This window comes from Stegodyphus dumicola, chromosome 7 (assembly GCF_044657685.1).
Source record: "Stegodyphus dumicola isolate Sdum_Otavi_A_Nest chromosome 7, ASM4465768v1".
NCBI classification, from domain to species: Eukaryota; Metazoa; Arthropoda; class Arachnida; order Araneae; family Eresidae; genus Stegodyphus; species Stegodyphus dumicola.
In genome coordinates this window covers 187,205,346-187,232,208 of record NC_140774.1, presented here as the reverse complement: position 1 = coordinate 187,232,208, position 26,863 = coordinate 187,205,346, and the positions used below count along the sequence as shown (strand labels likewise).

Sequence of the window (26,863 nt, the reverse complement as noted above, 5' to 3'; positions counted from 1 at the left end):
AACGTTTTGTGTGTTATCTTTATTTATTAAATATCATATTCTTCGCACTTAAACCATAAAATTCAGTTCAATAACAATATCGCAAAATAATTTAAAAGGAGCATATCTTTAGAATTTCCGATTCACAATCTCTCGCGCTGGAGATAATCCCCCCCCTTCCGTACAGTGTTGCCATTGCTCGCTTTGAAATTGTTGAGTTTGTTAATTAAAAAAATTCGTTGCAGTGTTACAAAATATGAAATAGATACCAAAAAAATTCTTAATCGATTCTGGACCGAAAGATCTCTTATATAAATTAAAACAATGCTGCAAATGTTTCTAAAAATTATCAGCTTTGTATATTATTGTAATATGACGTATTTTATATATTTTAAATTATAGCGTAAACTATATTAATATATGTAATATATAAATGTATTATGCCACGTTGTATGGAAACATCTGCGAGAATGGCGTTTGCAGGGCTATGTATATGATAGATGCTAGATCTTATATCTCTTTCAATGATAAATTTGCAGATATTGGAGGATAAATGATTTAACGTAACATAACGGGATGTAACTTAACAGCCACAAAATTTGAGTAACCTCTGTTTATGGCGCATCTAAAGTCAACGATTTTTGGAAACGTGGGAATAAAAACTGTTTTTTAAAAATATCTCTTCCAGGTAAGATATAACTTCATGTCATCTTTATGTGGTTTCAAATGCCTGTGTAAATATAGTTGTCATTCGCCAAAGAATTTCGCCAAAATAAAATTCGGATGTTATTTGATCACAAGAAAGCTCCGGTTTATGGATATCAGTGCATTTCGAACATGTATTTAAATACGTAAATTCGTGTTCCCCACGCCAGAAACTTCACTGTGTAAATACAGATGCCGTTTAATATGCGCTCAACATATTCGATGACTGCAGGTGTCGTAACAACAGATACATTTTTGACATTCATTCATGCCAGACGGAATACTACTGCGCAGGCGCCGTACTTTACTCATCTCTGAAGTCATGTGACTTTATGACGTCACTGAGCTTAGCGTGTTCGGAAACTTTTTCTACGGGAGACTTCATTCATTCATCGGATAGCAGTGCTGGCGGCGGGAATAGCGGAATATTAAAAGGCACTTGTGGTTCATTCTAGCTATCCCCTTTCCATGTAAAATTGTTTCTATTTAGAATACCCATTCTTCTCTCCGAACGCTGCTAATACTCGCATTAATTTTCCTTTCATTCCTTTTCTTATTTTATTTTTTTTCCCTTCGTCTGCAGTGGCAGTTCTGCACCTGTTCATTTATTGAAGATTAAACATTTTTACCAAACGTTTTGTTGCCGTATCTCTGAAAAGGGCTGAAGAACAAATTTTTGTATTCTTTGCACCAGGCATAACTGAAGCACTGTTATGGCTCAAGAACTATTATACTGGTGACTTTATACGAAAAACTTTGGGATATAATTTTTAAACCTTGTTCTTACGGCTCTGGTTGCCTAGGCAACCCGATGCAGCCTACAAAAGAAATAATGGAACTGAAATTAAGTTTCAGAGCAACTTTAGTCAAAGACGTGATTGTCGCTTTTAATATATTTGTGCTTGTCTTCTTCTTCTGCACCAAACCTGGTAAGTAAACATTTTTAATTATTTATGTTGTATGTTTTTATGATCATTATGCGGTTAAAGTGTGTTTTAGAAATTTTTCCAATTAAATTTGGCATTATTTTTTTCCAAGATAAAGATGTTGATATGTTAATATTATTTTAATTTTTGATGCATGCAAGAAAATTCAGGTGATTTTTTCCCACCTCTGATAATATGTGCTTGTGCTGCGCGCGCGTGTTTGCAAACGAGCTAACAGAATTTTTTAATTCCAATCTTAACAGTACCATATTGAAATATTCTTGAGAAAATTTTATTTTGTATTTAACAGACTTGTTAAATCAGGGATTTATTTCTCCTACTGTATGTAAACTGAACATTACATTTAAAAGTATATAACAATATTTCATATTTGCGATTCTTAAGAGAAGTTACTATAAAAGTTCCAAACTATTATGACACTAGTTAGAATATTTATTATAATATTTATATAAGCTACATACCGTTATTTCATGTGATACTGTTTATTTGATAAAATAAGGTTTGATACGAGATGTAAGAATATTTAGCTCCTTTCATCTAAAGCTTACCTTTCTGTTACATGTAATTGGTTGGGCAACGTGTAACTATGGCTAAGTAATAAATATGATCAACAAACATCGCGAAGAGGTTTTGGTTTATTTAATCACTGCAATGTGTCGAGGGCTACCTGCCTAAGGGGAGGGATGCCTTCGTGGACGACTTTATGAGGGAAACTGACTCGTACGCACGTTAGACCTGGGGAAAACCACGAAAACGCCCATGCAGCCAGGTTCACGGGATTCGAAACTCGCGCAGAACTATTACCGTTCAGCGACTTTACCGCTCGGCCGCTGGGGCGCCAAATCACGAAGAGGAGTTCTGTAATATGCTAAATCTTGTAATAGCCGCATGTTTGGAATGCGTTATTTATTATAATTCATACTACTACTTTTTCTGAGTGTATTTGCATCCTTTACCCATTAGCTGCTGCTTACTAATTTCCTTTCTTGAGTATCTTTCTTTCCTGTATAGGACTTGCATGAAATTAATTTTGTTGAAAGACTAGTGCCATTCATGTCGCGAAGTGTTTACAAATGCTAAGCGATGGAAATTTTTATATTTTCTTCTTATTATTAATTTATATCAATGGTTATTAAAAACCTGAAATTTTACCCTAAAATTAGAATTATTTCAGTTATTTTTTATTTAATTATATTTTTTTCATCTCTCATTAGTTTATTAGCCCAAAGGGCTATTAGTCTCAAAATGACATTTTGAGGCGTTTCACTTTCCAAACTGTTGCCACCAAATATTAGAGCCCTGCATTATATTTAAATAAATTAAATAATGAAGAATCTGCATGAATGTATGTATGTTTCTCGATCTGTGAAAATAGAACGGTAACTAGAAGACATCAAATTTTGAATAACGTGGCCTTCCATTCGAATATGCCCAAATTTTCAATTTTGGTGGTGGTGGTAGTGACTTCACTAACGCAAAACTCTAAAAATCATCTGCGCCGAATTTTCAATTTTGAATTTGCTTTACTATCTATTTCATATTTTGTAAAACTTTAACGAATTTTTGATTAACAAACTCAACGATTTCAAAGCGAACAGTGGCAACACTGAATAAAACATTTTAATCTCCATCGCTCGAGATTGTCTATCGGAAATTCTTAAATATATGCTGTTTTTTAAATATTTTGTGATTACTGTAATTTTTTGTGATTTAAGGCCAAAGAACATGATATTTAACAAGGTAACGCCCAAAACTTTAAAAAGACGCCCTTTTGTGTGTAATATAAAACATGAAAGCTTTCAGATTTTCTTTCTTTTTACTTCCTTGTACGAAGTAAAAAGGAAGTATTGTAATCTCGAAAAGTTTCAGGCAGCATATTTCAACGAAAATATCCATTTTGATCGCTATCGAATGCAATTTAACGATGTTTTTGCGTGATATCTGTACGTAAGGACAGAATAAAAGACTCTTTTCCTTCAAAAAAATTATAAAACTGCTTTAAAATTAATTCTGAAGAGAATTTTTCGTGGCATCTGTACGAACGTATGTACGTATCTCGCATAACTCAAAAACGAGTAACCTGAGAACGTTGAAATTTTGTATATAGGACTGCTATAACATGTAGATGTGCACCTCGTATTTTGGTTGCAGTCGGCCGCACCAAACGTACATAAATGTATTTATATATATATCCACTCTATTACCCGGCTCAGTGATCTCAGTTTCTTTACTCTTATATGTTTGTAAATTGTACATTTTTTGCTTTAAAAATGATTGAATTATGTTGTTCTTATCTTCCGGTTAAGGGTTTTATGCCTTTCGTAATTCTGGAAGCAATATTTGTACAATTATCAATTTAAAAGCTGTTTAAGTGCGGTTAAGTTTTAAATAATATGGCGGGCATATTTGTTTACATTTGAAACAGCAGAATTGTAGATTTGTTGCCAATCTAAAGAGACTAAGCTTCGCAACAACAAAAATAACGCCTTCATTTATTATTGCGAATTAAATCATGCTTAATCCTTTCTGGAATTTTTTTGAGGAAATAAGTGTTTCAGATTTACTTAATTTTTAATAATTAGTAATTTAATTTGTAATAATTAGTAATTTTTAATACAGATATTTTCAGCTTTTATGTATTTTTGTCTTGTCGCGAAATGAAAACTGAATTAATTGAATGAGAAATACTCGATCTTCTGTGAAAAACTGTTTCTTTTTTGTTTTGTTTGCTTAATTTCTTTTTTACATCGTTCTAGCTTTATTATAGTATTTGAATAGAACATGTGGCAGCGATTAGATAATCCTTTAAATGATATACATTTTGTGCATTCTGAGTTATAATATGAATGAAATATAATACTGTTAAGTGAACCTAGTGCCAGAGTGTCGCTATGTTAAACAAATAGAGTGAATTTATTCTATTGTGGTTTATGCGCTGTCGGCGAAGTAGATTTAATTAAATCCAATAGGTTTAAATGAAATGCAAGAAAAAATGCGTATAATTTAATATTCTGTACAAAGAAGTCATGTGGTCAGACATCACATCAGATTTTCTATTAACAAACTCAGAGCAATAGCAAAACTGTACGGAAAATGATACATTCTTATCTCCAGCGGGCAAGATCGTGTATCGGAAATTCTAAAGACATGGTCATTTTTAAATTATTTTGCGATATTGTAGTTGAATTGAATTTTATGGTTTAAGTGCAAAGAACATGATACTTAATAAATAAAGGTAACACACAAAGCGTTAAATTAACGTCTCTTTGGGAGTAATGTCAAATCTGAAAGCTTTCAGATTTTTTTTTTCCCTTCTCCCGCCTTTTTTAGGGGGGGGGGACTGAGCAATTTACTTTTCTGAGCAACGAAGTCGTTGAGCTCGAGTAATTCAGTTCAGGATTCGAATTCCGGTGAATAGGGTGGCTCCATGGGTGTTTGCCTCCATCTGTAACGCGTATACGAACCAGTTTTCCTTAGAAAGTCCTCCAGGAAGGCATCCGTCCTCTCACGCAGATAGCCCTCCAATGCTTTGCCATAATCAAACCTAATTCAAATGTTGCACAATATTTACATAATTAGAATGTAATATGTTACATAAAATTAAATAGAAACAATAAAAATTAGTTTTGATGTATACAGATTTATCAGTTTATAATACCGTTTATTTTTGTGGCTGTTATTATCCAAATTTATGCTAGCAATCCAAGTCATACTGATATATTGCTCGCGCTTAAAATATTAATAGGGAAAGTAAAGTCATATTAGAAATATCGAACAGATGTTTAAGAGTTTTAAAAGAAATGTTTTTTTGAGAGGTTTTATGCCATTAACACCTGCCCTCCCTCCTAGCTCACGTTATTCAAATTAATCTTCCCCTAACTGAGTCTAATGATGCAATAAATCCCGTTTCTCCTTCAGTAAGTGCTATTTCTTCAAACGGAAACATTTACCCAGTATTTGCAGAACTGGCGTGTGAAACACGAAAATAATTAAAAAACTCTATTCTTGCGTTCGTACGTGGCAGGTGGTACCTTAGAAAAGGGCAACTTTTCGAAAATCCAGGCTGTTCTTCGCTGTACAAAGCCCCACTTCGTTTCCAATTCTTTTCGAAAGCAAATCTTACGCTGGTACTTCCGGTACAAATAACGCTGCTTGAGGGATCGCAATCCCCGGCTTATTTTCAGTAGGATGGGAAGAATGAAGGGGATGGGGGGGGTATTTCCGCCTACAGCTAACAGCTGGCTATCACCTGTGGAAAAAATACTCGAACTCAGATTACAGCAGGCAGCAAATGGTATTTTGGAAGTAATAATTAAAGGTATAAAAACAGCTTCAACCTGAAATTGATGCTGCCTTGCGTTGCATTTCATCTAGCCACCTGTGATTGGAAGAAATAATGCAATCCACATGACGCCCATTCTACCTCTAATCGAACTTTTCTCACGTTCTGAAAGTTCTTCGAGTTGTTCCGAAAGGGTGAATTGTGTAATTTAGGAAAAACTAAATTCATTTGAGAATAGGAACGAAAGTGTTACTGAGTAATGTACAAAATTAAAACTTTTGTGGTATATTAAATGTTTAACGTTTTAATTTTATTTCCAAAAGCTGGAATACGACAAACTGAGTTTATCTGAACAGTGCCTGCAAAACATTTATTTCTGGCCATTTACTTGCCAGTTCTCCCAGTGCTGAAAATTTGTGAAAATCTATATATATAAAAATCTGATGTGTACACCACATGACTTCCTTGTACGGAATATTAAATTATACGCATTTTTTCTTGCATTTCATTTAAACTTATTGGATTGAATTAAATCTACTTTGCCGACAGCGCATAAACCACAATAGAATAAATGCATTCTTTAAAATTCACTTTGTTTACCATAGCGACACTCTGGCGCTAGGTTTACTTAACAGTATTATATTTCGTTCATATTATAACTCTGAATGCACCAAATTTATATCATTTAAAGAATTATCTAATCGTTGCCACATGTTCTATTCAAACACTATAATAAGGCTAGAACTATGTATAAAAGAAATTAAGCAAACAAAACAAAAAGGAAACAGTTTTTCACTGACGATTGAGTATTTCTCATTCAATTAATTCAATTCTCACTTCGCGACAAGGCAAAAATACATAAAAACTCAAAATATCTGTATTAAAAATTACGAAGTAAATCTTAAACGCTTATTTCCTCGAAAAAATTAAAGAAAGGATAAAGCATGATTTAATCGGCAATAATAAATGAAGGCGTTATCTTTGTTGTTGCGAAGCTAAGTTTCTCTAGATTGGCAACAAATCCACTAGTCTCCTGTTTCAAATGTAAACATCAATGGCCGCCATCAAATTAGGCTTACCGGCACTTAAACAATTTTAAAATTGTTGATAATTCTAAAAATATTGCATACAGATTTACTAAAGGCATAAAACCCGTAAACGGAATATAAAAACAACATAATTCAATCATTTTTAAAGTAAAAAATGTACAATTTATAAATATATAAGAGTAAAGAAACTGAGATCACTGAGCCAGGTAACAGAGGGGATATATTTATATACGTTTGGCGCGGCCGATTGAAACCAAAATACGAGGTGCACATCTACATGTTATAGTAGACTTATATACAAAATTTCAACGTTCTGAGGCTACTCGTTTTTGAGTTATGCGAGATACGTACGTACGCACGTTCGTACAGACGCCACGAAAAATTCTCTTCAGAATTCATTTTAAAGCAGTTTTTTAGTTTTTTTGGAGGAAAATATTCTTTTATTCTGTCCTTGCGTACAGATATCACGCAAAAACATCGTTAAATTGCATTCGATAGCGGTCAAAATGGATATTTTCGTTGAAATATGCTGCCCGAAGCTTTTCGCGATTACAATACTTCCTTTTTACTTCGTACAAGGAAGTAAAAAAAAGAAAAGTCTCTCTGTCTGTGTGTCTTTCATTCGTGCTGCACGTAAACTAATAGACCCAGGGCTACGAAATTCAATACGTAGGGACATCTAGACAAGAGCTAGTGCACATCGAAGCGTTTTTTTTTTTTTTTTTTTTATTTTATCTTTTCCGATGAAATCGCATCAAATCGATAATTCTCTCTCGTTATATCTGCGTGCCATTATTGCTGATAACAGCACTGTTGCCACTCGGAAAAATGAGGGCGATAATTCTGTACAGGTTTTTAATTTAATTTTCTCTTGGATAATGGACGCTTGGGGAGAGAAGGCAACGGGAAGTTGATTAATTTATTTATTAGGATAATTAATATTTGTATTACGGGATATTGCTTATTTCATTGTAATTTTTTCTTATATGTTATACATTTTTACTAAAGTTGTTCTGCAGAGTAAAATTCTGGGCAGTTTTTAAATTTAATGTTTGGTGTTCCCTTTAGGCATTTTTCCGGTACATTTGAAAGCCAGAGGAAGGCTACTAAACAAATAAAATTAAAACAATCATTTTTTTTAGATTGCCAACTATCCACTTTTGTGTAATTTATAATAATTGCGAACTTGAACAAGCCAGTTCGATCAGCATGATAGTTAACAGAAGCTTCTTTCGACTCGGCCGGTTTCATTTTCCCCAATAGCGCACGAATAGTTGTGTCTATGGCTACGAGGGAGGAGAACGTGAAATCCGTCAACATTCATGTCCTTTCAAGAGGCTGAAGTTATTGTAAGCTGTTATGAAACCAATGATTTCCATTCCCCTGTATCATAACTGGTATGGAATAAATCAACGTTGCATTGTCAAGACCTAGCACAACGTTTCTCAACTGTGGTACGCATATTCCAAAGGTACGTGAAAGGGTCTCAGGGGGTATTTAGAAAATAATAATAATAATAATAATAATAATAATGGTAGGACACTGATGGAATGACTGAATATGAAAAAAAAAAAAAAAAAGAAAAAAAAAAAAAAAAAAAAGATAAAAAGCTGTTTAAGAATTCCCATTTCCAATCAAAATTGCATTTCAGTATGAAAAATCAAAACAATTAAACTAAATCCGAAATAGTCTTACTTTAGAAAGCTATATATGTTTTAAATTCAGTTTTCTTATTTCAGTTGAGAAAGGGAATATGTTTTGTTCCACTTTCTCATATTTTTGAAAACATAAAGGAGGTGCTGGGATGGGAGAAGAAGTTTTCTAGCAAAGCCGTAGGAAAAACAAACAATTGAAATTATTTATTTTACAACACGATAGAATACAAGTTAATAACTTAAATTACATAAAAAATAAAATTTCTTTATGTATCCGAAGTGCTTTCATGTACTACTCCTTCCAAGAACAGACTGGAAACAGATTTCTTTTCGAACTCGTTGTTTGCGAAAGTGTTTTTCTTTTATTTATCACCTTCACCGATCATTTTAAGAACGAAGAAACAACTCAATCTGCCATGGCGAAAACTTCTCAGATTGCCATTCATTCTTTTTTAACAATACTGTTATAGGGGTAAAAGACAGAATCTTCCGCAATAGAATATACTGTGGCGCTCGGAGCGAAAATTATTTCTTTGAAAATGGCAACACGGTTGATTGATTTAAACAAATAATTTACGCAAGTTTTAGTTAAAGGCGCTACCTCTAGAGGAAAAAGTTATACGAAATTTCACAATTTGCAAAGTCGACATTTTTTTAGGCCTTGTGCGCATTTTATTTGATATCCGGTTTATTATGGATCTTTTCTGTTTTCTTTGACTAATGTTATACTGTAGAAATAAATGTTACAAAAACGGTCATTACATATTTCCTAGAAATTCACTCCGAGTTTGCTGATAGGATTAAAAAAGGCTACTTTTGTGTTACATTCATTACATCATTCTTAAATATAGTAGTTTTAAGTATAAAATTAACTGTAGTTTTACATTTTGATATGAATGATCTGACTCGAATAAAGTTAAAAAAAAAAAATCTGAAAGCGTTCAGATTTTATATTACGTCCATAAGGGCTTTGTTTTCCTTTACACACACACACATACGCGTTTAGAGAGCATTTGACCTAACGCTTCTTTGGGATAAAAATATGAAACAAAAGTTCATCATATGATATCAATGTTAATTTTTCTTACTAAGATGCTTTAATAAAAATAAAAAACATCATCTTTATAATTAACGCTTTCCGTGTTTACTTTATTTATTAAATATCACGTCCATAGAGCTTACACCACATAAAAATCGATTCAACAGCAAAATCACAAAGTATTTAAAAACAACATAGTATCTTTAGAGTTTCCGGCAGACAGTCTCGCGCGCTGGAGATAAAAATGTTTTCTCACGTACAGAGTTGCAACTGTTCGCTTTGAAATCGTTGAGTTTGTTAATCGCGCTTATATTACGCTCAAAACGGCTTTAACGATTTGTGCGTTACCTTTATTTATTAAATATCATGTTCTTCGCACTTAAACCACATAAAATTCAATTCAACAGCAGTATCATGAAGTATTTAAAAACAGCATATCTTTAAGAATTTCCGATAGATAATCTCGCGCGTTAGAGATTAAAATTTTTTATTCCGTACAGTGTTGCCACTGTTCGCTTTCAAATCGTTGAGATTGTTAATCAAAAATTCGTTAAATTTTTACAAAATATGAAATAGATAATAAAACAAATTCAAAATTGAAAATTCGGGCTTCCACGTGCCCGTGTTCGGTTGGAGGACTACGTTATTTTGAACTTGATGGCTCTAGGTACCGTTGTTTTTTCACAATGTGAGAAACATACATACACTCGTGCAGATTCTTCATTATTTAATTTCTTTAAATATAATACTGGGCTCTAACATTTGGTGGCAACAATCTGAAAAGTGATTTATACTTTTATAATGAACCAACGCAAAATGCCAACTTGAAATTAATAGCCCTTCTGAGCTAACGCCCAGTTGGGCTAATAATAACGTTGTAAAATGAATTCGTTAATCTTTAGATTATGGTAACTTGGCGATTTTTTGGCGAAAATTTGCCGACCAACCCTGCTACAGCAACCTGCCAGTTTTTGTTTGGACGCCATTTTGTTTTCACGAAGTAAAGGCATGTTTTTTTTTTTTTTTTTTTTTTTTTTTTACTCAATATTTTTTTTCCAACAATCTGCTAGTCGAATTACGCTTATGCTATAACTTTTATGGAACAAAAGTGCTTAATCATGACGAAGATTAGGTGCGAAATTGGGAGAAAGTGCAGAATCGCAAACTGCTTACCGCGTTTTTAAGAATTGCACATACACGGTATCCATGTACACGTCGACCTATTTTCACTTAAAAAAACATCCTAGAATTGCACAAAAATGGCATTGAGCACACTCTTGACTTGTATCCATGTACACTGCTAAAGTCCTAGCTAGTAACCTTTATCGCCTTAGCAAAATGTCGCCAAACTACCTATTACCAATTTCCAAAGATTAGCCAATGAATTTATTTAAGTTAACTTCATGGTGTGAAGTTAGTAAAATAAAATATATAATATCTGTTTTATTAAAAATGTGTATTTTCTTACATGTATGTCACTGTATAATTTTCATCCTAATCCTGCATTCATGTAGATTCTTCATTATTTATTTTTTTTAAATAATAAGGCGATAATTTTGGCGATAATATAAGGCGATAATTTTGGCGGCAACAACCAACGCAGAAAAGGAAACGATGCAAAATGCCGTTTTGAGACCCTTTGGGTTTAACGCCTTTATACTCCAAGAACCAAAATTTAAAGGATATGAACATTTACTGTCTTACAGATAATTTAAACGTTCAGCAAGCAGTTCCGCAAACAGTCATTTATGAACGCAAGGTTATTTTAGTATTATGTTGTAAGAAAATGCGGTTATTGCATCACAAGCTTACCCGCTCTGTACGTTGAAATCGCTTACATCCTGTGCTGTGGGTATATACCTGACAAACAAGGTAAAATTAGCTTGCTTATATTTTTAAAATTTTTCCTTTGTTAGTCACCGATCATGACTCTAGAGATGAAAGCCTTCTAATAAAGCCGTCAGGTATTTTCTAAAGCGGAAATGCGAAGCCGCAGTGGTCAGCTAATGTATGCCGCGTCTTAAATCTGGTTCATAGTTGCGCAGAAGAATGCAACTCGTTTATTTCCTTCAAATGTCTACTAAGGTCAAATTTCCTTAACATACTAGGTATTTCGTATGAAATAAGAAAGTATTTCGTGCGGTTGTGTTATGTTATTTGCGGTATTCATGGGTGAGATTTTCCCAATTTCTATAAAAGCTAAAACTACTCAAGGAAAAATACTTGTGTATTGTAAAAAGGTGTCAGCGTTTACTTTAATTACTGTATTATTTCTCATTGAAAATATATTTCTTAAACTGATCTTTGTTCTAAATTAATTCACTTAAAGATTTCATAACTGAACATTTTACAGGTTTGTATCTTTCTCTAAATCTAAGTTAACTCTCAAAATTGTGCTCAATAAATTAAGTTAAAGGTAAAAAAAAAAAAAAAAAAAAAAAAAAGAAACTGAAATTTTTCAGATTTTAAATTACGTCCAAAGGGGCGTTTTTTTAACGTTTTGAGTGTTACCTTTATTTATTAAATATCATGTTCTTTGCACTTAAACCATAGAATTCAGTTCAAGAGCAATATCGCAAAATAATGTTAAATTAAGCATATCTTTAGAATTTCCGATATACACAGTCTCGCGAGCTGGAGATAAAAGTATTTTTTTTCTATATAACGTTGCCATTTCTCGCTTTTAAAGCATTGAGTTTGTAAATCAAAAATTCGTTAAAGTTTTACAAAATATAAAATCTATAATAAAAGAAATTCCAAATTTGGGATTTCAGATGCCCATATTCGCAGTAGGATTTCGTCATTCAAAATTCGATGGCTCTATGTACCATTGTTTTATCACAATGCGAGAAATAGACAATCATTTATGCAGTCATTATTTATGCAGATTTTTCATTATTTAATTTCTTCAAATATAATGCAGGACTCTAACATTTTGTGGCAACAGTTTGAAAAGTGAACCGACGTTTATGAGTCCGACGCAAAATGCCAAAACGAAAGCAATAGTCCTTCGGGACTGAAATCCCTTTGGACTAAAAAAAAAAAAAAAAAAAATTATCCAACGCAAGAATTAAAAATAAAAATTTAAAACTTGAGACATTTTCTTCAACTTGCATTCAAGACGAAGGAATGCTTTTTACATTACATTATTTAAGTATCATGCACACATAGAAAGAAATTAAAATAATTTTTAAAAATAGTTTGCATTCAAGACGAAGGAATACTTTTTACATTACATTATTTAAGTATCATGCACACATAGAAAGAAATTAAAATAATTTTTAAAAATACTCTGAAAGATATCGGATATTATATCACGCTCAAAGATGCTTTTTTTTTTTTTTTTCTTCTTTTTTTCTTTCACACACATACACGCTTTGAAAGCATTTGGGCTAATGTCCCTTTAAGCTAAAAATATTTAAAAACAGCATATCTTTAGAATTTCCGATAATCAGTCTGGCACGCTAGACATAAAAATGCATTTTTCTTTACAGTTTACATTGCTCGCTTTGAAGTCGTTGAGTTTGTTAACTAAAATTCATTACAGTTTTACAAAATGTGAAGTAGATAACAAAACAAATTCAAAATTCGGGCTTCCAGGTTTCCATGTTCGGGTAGAGGATTAGGTTATTCAAAATTGGATGATTCTATTTACCGTCGTTTTTCCACAATGCGAGAAACATACATGCATTCATGCATATTCTCCTTTATTTAATTTCTTTTAAAATAATATCTGGTGGCAACAATTTGAAAAGTGATTCAGCCTTTAACAGAGATTCAACGCAAAATCCTGTTTCGTGTCTAATAGCCCTTATGAGCTAACGCTCCCTTGGACTAAAAATTAAGGTTCTTACATTGCTAGTAAATCTCTAAATAGTGAAAATTACTATTACCAATTCATCTGAATATTCAGGCATTTCAGTCTGAAAAGTTAGTTCATGTGGTTATATAATATTTGTGATTATTGCCGTTTGTGTACTCATGTTTTTTTTTTTTTTTTTTGTTTTTGTTTTTTTGTTTGTTGATATTTCAAATGGCCGGATACTTGAAATGGCATGGAATCGTCGGAAGAGGCAAACATTTATCGGTCATGTAGCTGCCTCATCAGAGAGAACATTGCCTGAGATGCCCCACCCCCCTCAGGGAAGCAACCGATTTTACACTCACGCGCACACGGAAGTTCCATCCCAATCTTGATCAAGAGCACCCCGGAGGGCGGATTCGAGGGTCTCCCACCCTTCTTCCTCTCTCACCAAACCTCTCGAAAGGATATCCGGCTCGCCAGTATTTTAAGTGCCCCCATGCCGCACAGATACTATACACTTAAAAACATTCAAGCCTTCTTCGGAATTTGAACATGAGTACCAGAGAGTACAATACCAGGGAGGCCGACTGCGTAAATTAGATCAATATTAAAAACAAAACGAATACACTGTACAAAACAGAGGATCAAACATCATTAGAATGGGGAAAATGTGTTATAAATGGTTAGAATCTGGAAAAGCATGTCAGGGCTATGTGCCTAAGGGGAAGGATACATTGGTGAAAGACTTTCTAAGGAAAACCGGCTCGTATTATGTTATATGTACGGAAAACCATGAAAACCAACTATACAGTGAGCTTGTTCAACTGGAATCGGACTTGCAATCAGAGCTAAGAATTCAGCTGGCTTTCCACTTTTTTTCACCCACCAGCGGCCGAGTGGTGAAGTCGCTGAACACTGGTAGGTCGGTCCGAGGTTCGAATACCGCGAACGGGCTGGCTGCATGGGCATTTTCGTGGTTTTCCCCATGTGTATCGTGTATACGAGCCAGTTTCCCTTAGAAAGTCCTCCACGAAGGCATCTTTCCCCTTAGGAAGATAGCCCTACTGTGCTTTGCTATAATTAAATACACCACCACACCATTCCACTTTTTTTCCATGTGTGTGTGTGTGTGTGTATTTTCTATGCACTTTCCCATTGTTCCACAATAAACAAACTTATATCTTTTACAACTGTTCTGCTTAATCCGCAACCGTGCCTAGTTAATCGAGAATTTATTATTCTGTCACCACTAAACTGGGGGAATGAGGCAGTATAAAAAATAAAACAAAATCAACATTAGGTTGCTGTAGATTTTGAATAAAATTGTTTGGAAGGCGGTCAGACATAGGTCCTTTTTCTTCAGGAACTCCTGAAGAAGAATGGCTTATGTTAGACTGCCCTCGAAATCGATACAATTTTGTTCAAAATTTGAGCCAATTCGAAGTTGCTTTTCTGCATCATTTTAATAATTATTGTTATCGTTTCAGTTACAGCAAGGAAGGTCTCAGTGCAGTTTTTCTTACTTCTGTTTCCGCTAATCAGTAAAAAATCAGTCCTTTTTTACTATCTCTTCGCGTGGATAACTTTCCGCCACTTTTCCCTTTACAGATAATTTAATTTTCCCACAAAACGCACAATCCCATAACGAAAGAAGCCAAGAGAATTCCTAATGCGAATGCTAATTGAGTGGTAAGACCTACCTCGAGGAATTTACGCAAAGAAGAGTTTCCCAGCCAATAACAACAACAGAAGTTGGCAATTATATTTTACAGCTTTCAATGTGTTTAACTCCTTTTCAAGACAGCGACAAGGAATCGTGCGAAAAAGTTCCTGCAGGGATTTTTTTTACTTTTTCTTTGGTGAAAATACGTATCTACATTTGTTCATACTGACAGCCGTTTAAAACAATGATGGTGTACTTCTAGTAAACGACGCAAGGAGTTGGAGAAGGCTATTAGTGATGTGGAGAACAATATGACAAAGGCTGAAAAGAAATAAATAAAAAGTAAGAAAGCGGAAGAAGTGGATTGATAGCTGCACTTTCTTGTTTATTATGTTAAAATGTTTGGGCTGATATTTTTATCTTGAATGCGTGAAAGAAAAATATGTGTTAAAATTTTAAATTTAAATTGTGTCCCTCTTTTTTACATGTTTTAAATTTGATTTCTTTCCTTGCATTTTTGCTTGGTTAGACTGGCTTAATCTCTAAATTTCAATTTGACCCTGCTTTCACCGAGCTAAATTTTAGAAATTTTTCAAATACACGACACGTATTTTTTTAAATTTAGGCTTGAGTATGCCTCACATATTCCTATCTTACGGCGAAACTAATCTGTTAAGCTTCTGTTAGCCAACGCTTTATTTTTATGTTTAATTGGTAGAGAAATTAAGTGTCCCCATGCCGTACAGAAACTATACACATAAAACTATTCAAGCCTTCTTCGGAATTTGAACATAGGTCCAACAATACCAGGGAGGCCGACTGCGTAAATTAGATCAATATTAAAAACAAAACGAATACTAACTCCGAAAAAATATTTCGGAGGAAAAAAAAAAAAAAAACTATGCCCTTCTGGCATTCGAACTCCGGACCTTCTGTGCTACTAGCACGTGTTTTCAATTACATCACGAAGGCAAGAAATAAGGAGAGAGAAAATTCCTTACATTCTTCCCCCACTTAAAAGGCGACTGGGGCGAGGATACCAACAGCCAAATCCAGATGGTAATGAGCTATCGTCCATCACATTTTCCTCTCTTTGGGAATCGAACTCCGGACCTTTCGATGCTAGCCGGATGTGCTTAAAATTACACCATGAAAACACGAAGTACGAAAATTCCTTGGAAATCTTTCCAACAGTTCTAATGTTTTTTTTTTCGTACTGTGTTGCCATTGCTCGCTTTGAAACCGCTGAGTTTGTTAATTAAAAATTTGTTTTACAAAATATAAAATGAAATAGACAATAAAACCAATTGCGAATTCCAAATGGACTTCCAGGTGCCCATATTCGGGTGGAGGACTGCGTCCTTCAAAATTGGCTGGTTTTGGATATCTTTTTTTTTTTTTTTTTTTTTTTTTCATAATGCAAATGTGAAATGGATGGCTGTTTTTTTCGCAATACATATGCACATAATGCGAGAAACATGCAGATTCTTCATTATTTAATGTCTTGAAATATAATACGGGGCGATAACATTTAATGGCAACAATCTGAAAATTGATACAGCTGTTTATAGGGATTCGACGCAGAATGCCTTATCGAGACAAATAGTCATTCCGGGGTAACACTCCTTAGGGCTTAGAAGATAAATTAAAAAAAAAAATAATAATAATAATAGCATATTTTCCTTGAATAATTAGATGCTTAATTGCTGTATAGATGACTTTTACACAGCGCTTGTCAAATGACAAGTTTTAACCGCATGGATTTAAACGGCCTTAAGAAAATTCAATAGATCGTTTTCCTTTCTACAAAATCGATTAGAATTTTCTATTCAAAAAATAATCCATTAAAATATCCTTAGTCCTTAAGAATGATGATGTTTTCAAATGCCTATACATGCGAATTTAAATAAAACTTAACGTAGAACAATAACATGAAGTAAATCGTCAAAGGACATTGGCAGAAAACATCTTAACGAGGAAGAACGATTTGGCAGGAAAATAATGTTTGAATTTCTCTTTGTTCCATATGTCAATGGGTGCGTCATATGATTTGCAATCGCTATTGTTAGCTTGACAACATTTTCCAAATGTTCCAGCATTATGCACGAAATATCGCCATAAATGGCGTTATGAATCTGTGGAGAAATTTGACTGGGATTTTATAGGCATAAGATCATAAGGTTTGAGAAATCAAGAGCATTGTGTTTATGGAAATTGTTCTAAGAACTCATTACTTTCACCGGAAAATAAAGCTCGCAGATTGGTATTTTGATATAAAGGCTTTTTTATGTGCTTTGCTTTCGCGTGGAAAAACTTATTTCTTAATTCTGTTGTTACTATTTCATTCCCTTTACAATTATCCTTCTTTTTGATATATTTTGGATACTGTCAAATTAAACGTTTTTGTAATATGAATAATTGTGTTTTAATTTCATTTTCAATTTAACTATTTGTGAAAAGACTAATGGCAGAAAATTTTGTTTAAAGCATTCTTCTCCAGTTTATAGAGTCATAAAGTTAATTTTAAGGAGATACGAAAAATGAGCAATTCTCTCGCTGGGACTCGAACCTGAACCTCTCGAATTCGCGCCAAGTGTGCTAACCATTACACCACGAAGGCATGCAGAAAGGAGGGAGAAACGACTGGGAATTAGGCGACCGAATCGCCAAATCCTGGTGTTAAAGAATCATCATCCATTCGGGCGGTACTGTATAGTCATAACGTTAATTTAAAGCAGGAGACATGATAAACGAGCATTGCCCTCACCGGCACTCGAATCTGGACCTCTCGAATAGTATTCGAATTTTTTAAATATAATTTCAATATATTACTATTATTTGAATGAAATTTATCAATATTACGATGTTTTTAAAAAAAAAATCTTCGAAAAATTCTCAGATCTCGGAATTAAAAATTTTCTATAGAAGCTGATCTTAAAATCGCCAAAATGTTGATAACTCGCCAAATTTAGAACCGTTTAATAAAAGAATTCACATCCCCAAAAGCGAAAAGTTGTTTAAGGACTCTTTATTAGAAAAATTTTTTAGAGAATATAGAATTCAATTTTTAGAGAATATAGATTTCCAATATAGAATTTTGCTATGCTTATGTTTCACTTCTTGCTTAGAACCTCGAGTATCCCATCACTCTTATATTAGAAATAGAAACAAATTATAACCCATGAACCCATTCAAAAGATATGTCAGTGAATCGCCAAAAATATTCCTCCAAAATGCTAATTCACACTCAAAATGGCAGTCGTAAAAACAGACAGAAATTTCAGATGATTAAAATTAAGGACCTTCTGCTGATTTTGGCCAAAATTAAGGACTTTTAAGGACCAAAAATCGATTCCAAAAAATCTAAGGTCTTTTAGGGACCAAAAATCGATTCCAAAAAATCTAAGGACTTTTAAGGACCAAAAATCGATTCCAAAAAATCTAAGGACTTTTAAGGACCAAAAATCGATTCCAAAAAAATTAGGACTTTTAAGGACCAAAAATCGATTCCAAAAAATCTAAGGACTTTTAAGGACCGTACGAACCCTGGAATACGCACCGAGTGTGCTAACCGTTACTCCACGAAGGTATGCAGAAATGAGGGAGAAATACCTTATAAGTTGTTTATGAAATATTCTAATACAAGAAGTGAATTTTTCGAGTTTGATTTGAAGCTCGTATCAGTTTCGAATTTTTGAATTATCGTTTTCTACTTCTAATGAAACAGACGAAATTTCCGTGTTTTGTCTATAATTATTCATGTTAGATTTTAAAAATTTTCCTGAGGAGCTCGCCCTGAGTGTTCTACTCATAATCATGATAATTTGTCTGTTCCAAGCTGTCATATGTATGGAAAAGAAGTTAGCAATTTAAAATTAAAAATTCCGCGGAAATCAATTTTAGATTGACGTTGATTTTCTAACAGAGTTTTTCCATGAAACCAATATCCGTCTGGGACTGAAATAAATGAATTAGTTTCCGTTTTATGAACTTAAAAAAAAATTATCCTTTTCTCGAAATATATATGTTGGGTGAATCTTTTTACCATGCATTATTTGATTCTTTCTTTGAAATATTCTTGCGGCGGGTACTTAGTTCTGCGTTACTTACAAAATCTGATCTGATATTTTTGTGACTATAATGAATCTTTCTTGTCCCTTGTCTTTAATACGAAAGAAAATACTGCATCTCTGGCAAAAATTTGAAAAAGCTCTAACTATGCTGGCCCGTATGCTAAATGTTTCGAAAGTTAAAAAAAAAAAAAAAATTGATATAGACACCACACGACTTACTTGTACGGCCTATTAAATTATACACATTTTTCTGTCACTGCGTTTAAACTTATTTGCCCTAATTCATTAGAGATATATTTCTCATTTAATCTTTCAGTTCTCACTTTGCCGCAAGGCAAAAATGCAAAAACTCAAAACAATCTGATTTAAAATTGTAAAATACAGAAAAACTTAAAGCACTAAATAAGTTAAAAAACAATTTTTGCAATTACAATTAGAGTTTGTACGCCAAAGCAAGCAAGTCGGCCAACGGGCAGGAATACAAAAATTTCGGCGCACAAATTCTAGAGATAACTTTTGGTTCCACTGGGCAAAAAGACACTGAAGTTGGTACACCAGCTGACTTGATTCACTATAGTACTACGAGTTTCAAATGTAAACAAACAGCCGCCACGTTAGGCTTAGCCGCAACTAACACTTTAAAGTTGTTGATAATTCTACAACTATTGCATGCAGATAAACTAAAAGCAGAAAAAAAACCTTAACCGTAACATAATAACGCCATAATTCAGTCAGTTTTGAAGCAAAAAAAATGCACAATGCATCAACATGTAAGAATCAAAACAGGGTATAAAAACAAAATATGTATGTTAGGTGAGGCCGATTGCAACAAAAAAAGAAGGTTAACAGGTATATGGTATAGCAGTGCGATGTACAAAATTTCAACGCCCTACGGCTAGAGTGATGGAAGGTACGTACAGACGTCGTGAAAAAACATCCCTTCTGAATCCACTTTAAATCCATTTTACAATTCATTTTGGGAAAGAACATTCTTTATTCTGTCCTTACGTACACATGCCACGCAAAAAAAAAAAAAAAAAAAAAAAAAAAAAAAAAATCATTCAAATGGATTCGAGAGCTGTCAAACTGGATACTGTCGTTGAAATACGATACCCAAAATTTTCGTGATTACAACACTTCCTTTACCATTAAGACCGAATTCATGAAGCTGAAATTAATAAGCTTTCAAAAAAAATTCCATGGCTTAGTTCTTTACATTTGTAGAGACAATTAGACATTTTATTTCGGAGCGGGAGAGGTGAAAAATGGGCAATATCCTCTCCCGGGATTCGAAATCCGGAACTCTAGATTGCTAGTCGAACGTGCTTGCCAATCACTTCTCGAAAGTACCGTTTCCTAGAATGCTTTCCAGAGAAGAGAATTTTACTGAAATAAAAACTTACTGTATATTTCTGTTTCGAGCAATGACATATCCAGATTTGGGTATTTTGACGATTTATATAAAAGTTCACTTATTGTGTAATCTTAAGACTGGCGTTATCAGATTACTTTAATGTTAAGGTATGAAAAACATCTTTCGGTGAAGAAGATACAAAAGTTTTTCACGGATTTGTTCCTTTAACGATGAACTAATTCGCACCTTAGGTGGTACAAGTGGCAATGAATTTGAATCCATCATGAGCGAGTGCTTCCCATTATCCCATCATACCCACCCCATCGCGTGTGCGCGGATGGTGAGATTCAAGAGGCGTAAACAATAAAGCGATGCCTCGAATCCCCAGCCAGCTGACTGCGCATTTAAAGGCACCCACGACAATCCAGCTACTCGGAGGCTTATCTTTATTTTTAGTCGGTGGTGCGTTGGCTCCGATTGTCCTTGATCTTCCGAGGTTCGCCTTGTTTTGTCTCACGGAGCCACCGCCAAGGCGTGACTGTGTCACGGACCAATGACCTCAGCTCCGCAAATCACGCAGGCCAACCCTTGCTTTCTCACACCGGTAGAGCACTCCAAGCCTTTCTTCCCAAAAATGATTCTTGCTTATCGAGATCAGCATTTTCTCCAGGGAAATCTCGGGATGGGACATTTTTGACGTTGCGTGTCTGGACAAGCTTGGTTTATGATGGTTTGCGAAGTAATTGAGTGTCACTTCCGTTCGACAAACCGTAAGATTTTTTACCTAATGCTGCAATCAGATTCTTGAAATAAAAACAGGTAGTTTGTTTAAAAAAAAAAAAAAAAAAAAAAATCTGATGTGTACACCACATGACTTCCTTGTATTGGAATATTAAATTATACGCATTTTTTCTTGCATTTCATTTAAACTTATTGGACTGAATTAAATCTACTTCGCCGACAGCGCATAAACCACAATAAAATAAATGCATTTTTTAAAATTCACTCTAGTATTTATTTACCATAGCGACACTCTGGCGCTAGATTCACTTATCAGTATTAATAATTATATAACAGTTAACTTATATAATAATTATGTAACGGAAACTAAGTTAACTGTTATATAATCCAATAATTATATAACAGTTTACTTATATATTTAGTTCATATTATAACTCCTAATACACAAAATTTATATCATTTAAAGAATAGAATTATCTAATCGTTGCCACATGTTCTATTCAAATACTATAATAAAGCTAGAATGATGTATAAAAGAAATTAAGCAAACAAAACAAAAAAGAAACAGTTTTTTCCACAGACTATTGAGTATTTCTCATTCAATTAATTCAGTTCTGTCTTCGCGAGAAGGCAAAAATACATAAAAACTCAAAATATCTATATTAAAAATTACGAAGTAAATCTCAAACGCTTATTTCCTCGAAAAAATTCCAGAAAGAATTAAGCATGATTTAATTGGCAATAATAAATGAATGCGTTATCCTTGTTGTTGCGAAGATAAGTTTCTCTACATTGGCAACAAATTCACTAGTCTCCTGTTTCAAATGTAAACATCAATGGCCGCCATTAAAAACAGGCTTAGCGGCAATTAAACAACTTTAAAATTGCTGATAATTCTAAAAGTATTGCACACAGATTTACTAAAGGCATAAAATCCTTAACCGGAATATAAAAGCAACATAATTCAATCATTTTTAAAGCAAAAAATGTACAATTTACAAACATATAAGAGTAAAGAACCTGAGATCACTGAGGCGGATAACAGAGTGGATATATTTATAAATATATTTATATACGTTTGGTGCGGCCGATTGCAACCAAAATACGAGGTGCACATCTACATGTTATAGCAGTCCTATATACAAAATTTCAACTTTCTGAGGCTACTCGTTTTTGAGTTATGCGAGATACGTACGTTCGTACAGACGCCACGAAAAATTCTCTTCAGAATTAATTTTAAAGCAGTTTTATAATTTTTTTGAAGGATACGAGTATTTTATTCTGTCCTTACGTACAGATGTCACGCAAAAACATCGTTAAATTGCATTCGATAGCGGTGAAAATGGATATTTTCGTTGAAATATGCTACCTGAAACTTTTCGCAATTACAATACTTCCTTTTTACTTCGTATAAGGAAGTTAAAAAAAAAAAAAAAAAAATTACGTCTTTTTTTTACGTTAGAAATGTCTGTAGCGGAATTTGTTGCAGAATTTTGGACCGTTCCGTCACGTGACGCTGAAATATTAATCCACGGTTTGGGTTAGTGTTACCAATAGAAATTTTTCAGAGCAAGAGACATAAGATCTTTAATCCATCTTTTGCGTCATTTGCTAACTGGGCTATTATTACAGTGCTGCCATTCGAGGTTCCATGAGATCTTAATGTTTCAAATGATAAATATAGTTGCTTAACAAACCGAGCAATTTAAAAGATAACAGAGGTATTCCTTTTGACTTATATTTTTTATTTTATTTTTAATAATATACCTGTCTTTTGACTTTATCTAATTTTTAATTCCTTATTATTATTTAAGTATTCTTAAGTATTTATTTTTAATTCCTTTCCTAAGTATATTTGCTGTGCTGATGATCTAGGTCGGAGGGAATTTTTTCTCCCTTGGGGAAATTTCGTAGTTTTAGGGGCGAATGCGATTAGCTGTTTATTTACCTGTTAAGTAATTAGTTTCAGTTTATGAATATAAATAACTACTTTTATTCAGGTTTTGGTACTTATTCACATTTTTTTATGAAACCCTTTTTAAAAATCATCTTAAGTCTAGATAAATATATGTATTTATCTTTTAAGTTTTGGAAAGGAGGGGGGGGGGGTTGATCATCTAACAATGGTGAAACGGGTGCGTGGGACAAAAATGGTTGAAAGCAAAAATGGTTAAAAAACCCTGATTTAGATCCCATGTTTTGAAGCAATATTACTATAACAAAGATAGCAGCTTGACACTCAACTTTACCTACATAAGCGCCATCTATATAATTTGAAGAACACACTTACTTCTCTTTCACAACACTTTTACAGACCCCAACACTCATGTAGTAGGTAAGTTAGAATTAAAACTTACTATTTACTTGTTTTAAGTATTTTTTTTTTTTTTTTAAATTTTTTTATGTAGTATCTAAGTATTTTCTAAATATGAAATATTTTTAAATATATATTTGTTTTTTAAAAATTGTGAATTAGTTCTTTTTGTTTCTTATTGGTTTATATGAATTATGTATAGTTCTTTAATAGTTTCTTTTTATTGATATGCATATTCGTGTAGTGGAAGTTTCTGTAGACAAGGATTTCTAAAATACATTGGTTTCTAGATTTTTTTATTGTTTTTTAAAAAAATTAATTTTTAAAAAATTTAATTTTTAAAGAAAAAGTTTAATTCTTGACTTTACTTGCTTGTTACTCAAAAGACTTTCCTTTTTGAACTTTAATTCTTAAAAGTTAATACTTAAATGTTAATTTCTAAGGGTACCACTTTATTGGAATTACTTTTGATTTTGACTTTTACCCTTGCCTGCATGAATGACGAAACACGAATTGAATGATTGGAGAGTTAGGTTTGGAGGCAACTTCCCCTTGATAAGTCTGTCTCCTGCCTACTCTACGGTCATTCACATATGCATTTTTTAAAAAAAATTGTTTAATTTAATTTTAATTTATTAAAATAGTAAATTTATTTTCATGGAGAGATTTTGCACTTGATTTGCTTATGCTTTTGAATTTAAATGATATTGTAGATTAGTTCGAGAATTAAATCTTTTACATGTTTCCACATTTTTTAAAATTATTTTAAATTATTTTGGCTTTTTTTAGAAATTAAATTTGCTTTTTTACTTTTATACGTGTTTGTTAAGAATTTAAATTTGTTTAAATTTATATATATATATATATATATATATATATATACATATATAATAATAATAATTATTACATTTTTAAGGCGAGAATTAGATATATATAATTAAAGACACAAATTAAGAAATTTAGAACTAATATTTCACAAAGGCCAGAAATTGAAATTCATAATTAATAAATTTCGAATAATCATATAGATGCAACAAAGAATTTAAAAATGTGAAAACCGAAACATTTCAAACAAGCAAAACCCCATTTAAAAAAAAATAATGAAATTTAAAGAAAAATGAACAAAAACAAAAGAGTAATTCAATCAACCTCAATGCCACTTCATCGGGGGGGGGGGACACTGAAATTAATTGAAATCTCTCTTCAGCAAAAATCCTTGCTTTTCTGTATCCAGAGTTAGTCGATGAACCATTTCAATGTATTTTAATTATAATAGTTAACCCGAAAATTCTAGACCTTTCCCAAAGCAAGGGAAAAAAATTCTAATTAAAATCTAGTACCTTAAATAAAGATAATTCTATTTTGTTTGAAGAATTGAAACCGAAAGTGAAAAATTAAAATACTTAAGTGAAAATAAATCAACATTTTACCTTTAAGCATAATAACCACATACTTAGAATGATAAAAATACAAATTGTTATTTATATGTTAGATGAATGCATATCTAATTATTCAACGCAAAACGGAGACATCAGAAATCATTTTAAAAAACAATGCCTTCCTTAAATTCAGTTTATTCAAAAAAAATTCGTATGAGCTTTCAGTTATTGACTTTCAATAAATAACGCTCATTCGTAAAAATTACATTTGCTTCAAATTGTCGATTATAAATTACTCTTTGACAAGCTTAACGATTTTCCCTTTCGTCAGTTCGAAAATCTTGTTCTGGTCTTGTTGAAAATCTGGTTCATTGCTGTCAAAATCATTGAAGCGTAGGACGGTGATTCTGATTAAGCACGTAGTAGGCGTAGTAATACTTAAGCTAATAACAAAGTCAGTAATTCTAAACTACATAATGGATAATAACATCATTTTAAATACGTCATTTCTAGTGCGAAACGTTAGATATTTTGTTGAATGTTTTTTAATGCATTGTATGAGAATTAGGCATTTGCAATCGTCCCCTTACAACTGGGCTCGCCAGACATTCGACCCATTAAGTCTATTCTGGTCGATTAAATTGTCGATTTTTGTCAGCAGTCGATTGATTAAATCAAATTACATGCGAGTCGAATGCGTGACATAAAAGTAACTAATGGACTGAATTTTTTAATAACCAAACTGAAAGTTTTTTTAAGAAAATAATTTTTTAAGCAAATTAAAAATTTTATTTACTAACTATTTTTTCAAAACATACTTAAACGGTACTAATAATGATGCTCATTTAAATTTTCTAACCAGTTATTTTACGTTATTGCCCCTTCCTCTTAAGCCTCGTTTGATTTCCCTGCTAGAATGTAAATTTCTAGAGCACGCGATACTCAAATTAGGTAGAAAGAAAGAAGCATTTAAGAGAAAGTTTTGGATAGTGAAATCAGAGTGTGCTCTGCCTGCTTGAAGGCCACGTTGCTAGCTGTGAGTCTTTGGATTAGAATTCTGCGCCGCTGAGTCATTTACGCCATTAGTCTTGTTTACGTCGACTTCGATCAGAGCCAGCTTGCACGTTAGTTATACTGAAAAGCCGTTAGCTATGGTTCAATTTTAGTAATTTTAGTTTATCCATTATCTTTGATTTAAAGCCAAAAGTGCTGGCTTCTGTAAACACGAGCTGGTGCCGTCTGTTGCACTTTATTTGGATTAATAAAAAGGTCCTTTACACTCATTTGTCTCTGTGGTATTTAAAAGACACCGGGAAAAGTCTTCAGTTGTGTTTTTAGAATTCTGCTTTAATTGTAGGCTACCTAAGAAGACCAGATCTTATAATGCAAATGGGGGGAAAAAATCAATTTTTATTTATTTTCTGTCTGAAATCTAACATGGAAGGAATTTCTATTGATAACACTTTATAATCCAAATGATTTAGCAGCTAAATATTTAACGATTTTAACGTGCCTGGAGAAAGCCTGGAACAGGATACCATCTTTCTCTCATCAGCGAAAAGGGTCATTAGGATGATAGAGGTGTAATGGTTTGGGCAGACATTTTGCTGGACGGCCGCACACTCCTGCATGTATTTGACAAAAGCTTCCTGACTGCTGTGAAGTATAGATAGAGAGGCGATCTTAAAACCTTATCAAAATGCTCTCGATAAACTCCAAATGCAAGCTAATCTAACCAAGAAATACTGTGAAGATTGGAAAATTAAACTTAAAGCAGCTAAATGTTGTGTTGTTTTATACCGTAGGATACAGGAAATAATTCAGCAGTTCCTATAGCAAGCTCATATAAATACATAGGAGTGTACGTCGACAAAGCTT

At 33.1% G+C, this 26,863-nt stretch overlaps 1 protein-coding gene across 1 annotated transcript in view; it reads left to right on the top strand.

Moving 5' to 3' along the window:
• Positions 1 to 1,073: 1,073 nt before the first annotated feature.
• Positions 1,074 to 26,863, top strand: part of LOC118195752 (uncharacterized) — a 127,700-nt gene continuing 101,910 nt past the window's right edge. The window contains exon 1 of the mRNA XM_085821166.1: positions 1,074 to 1,613. Coding sequence (XP_085677292.1) covers positions 1,496 to 1,613 — 118 coding nt within the window. The 5' untranslated portion in view covers positions 1,074 to 1,495. The remainder of the gene's footprint in view (positions 1,614 to 26,863) is intronic.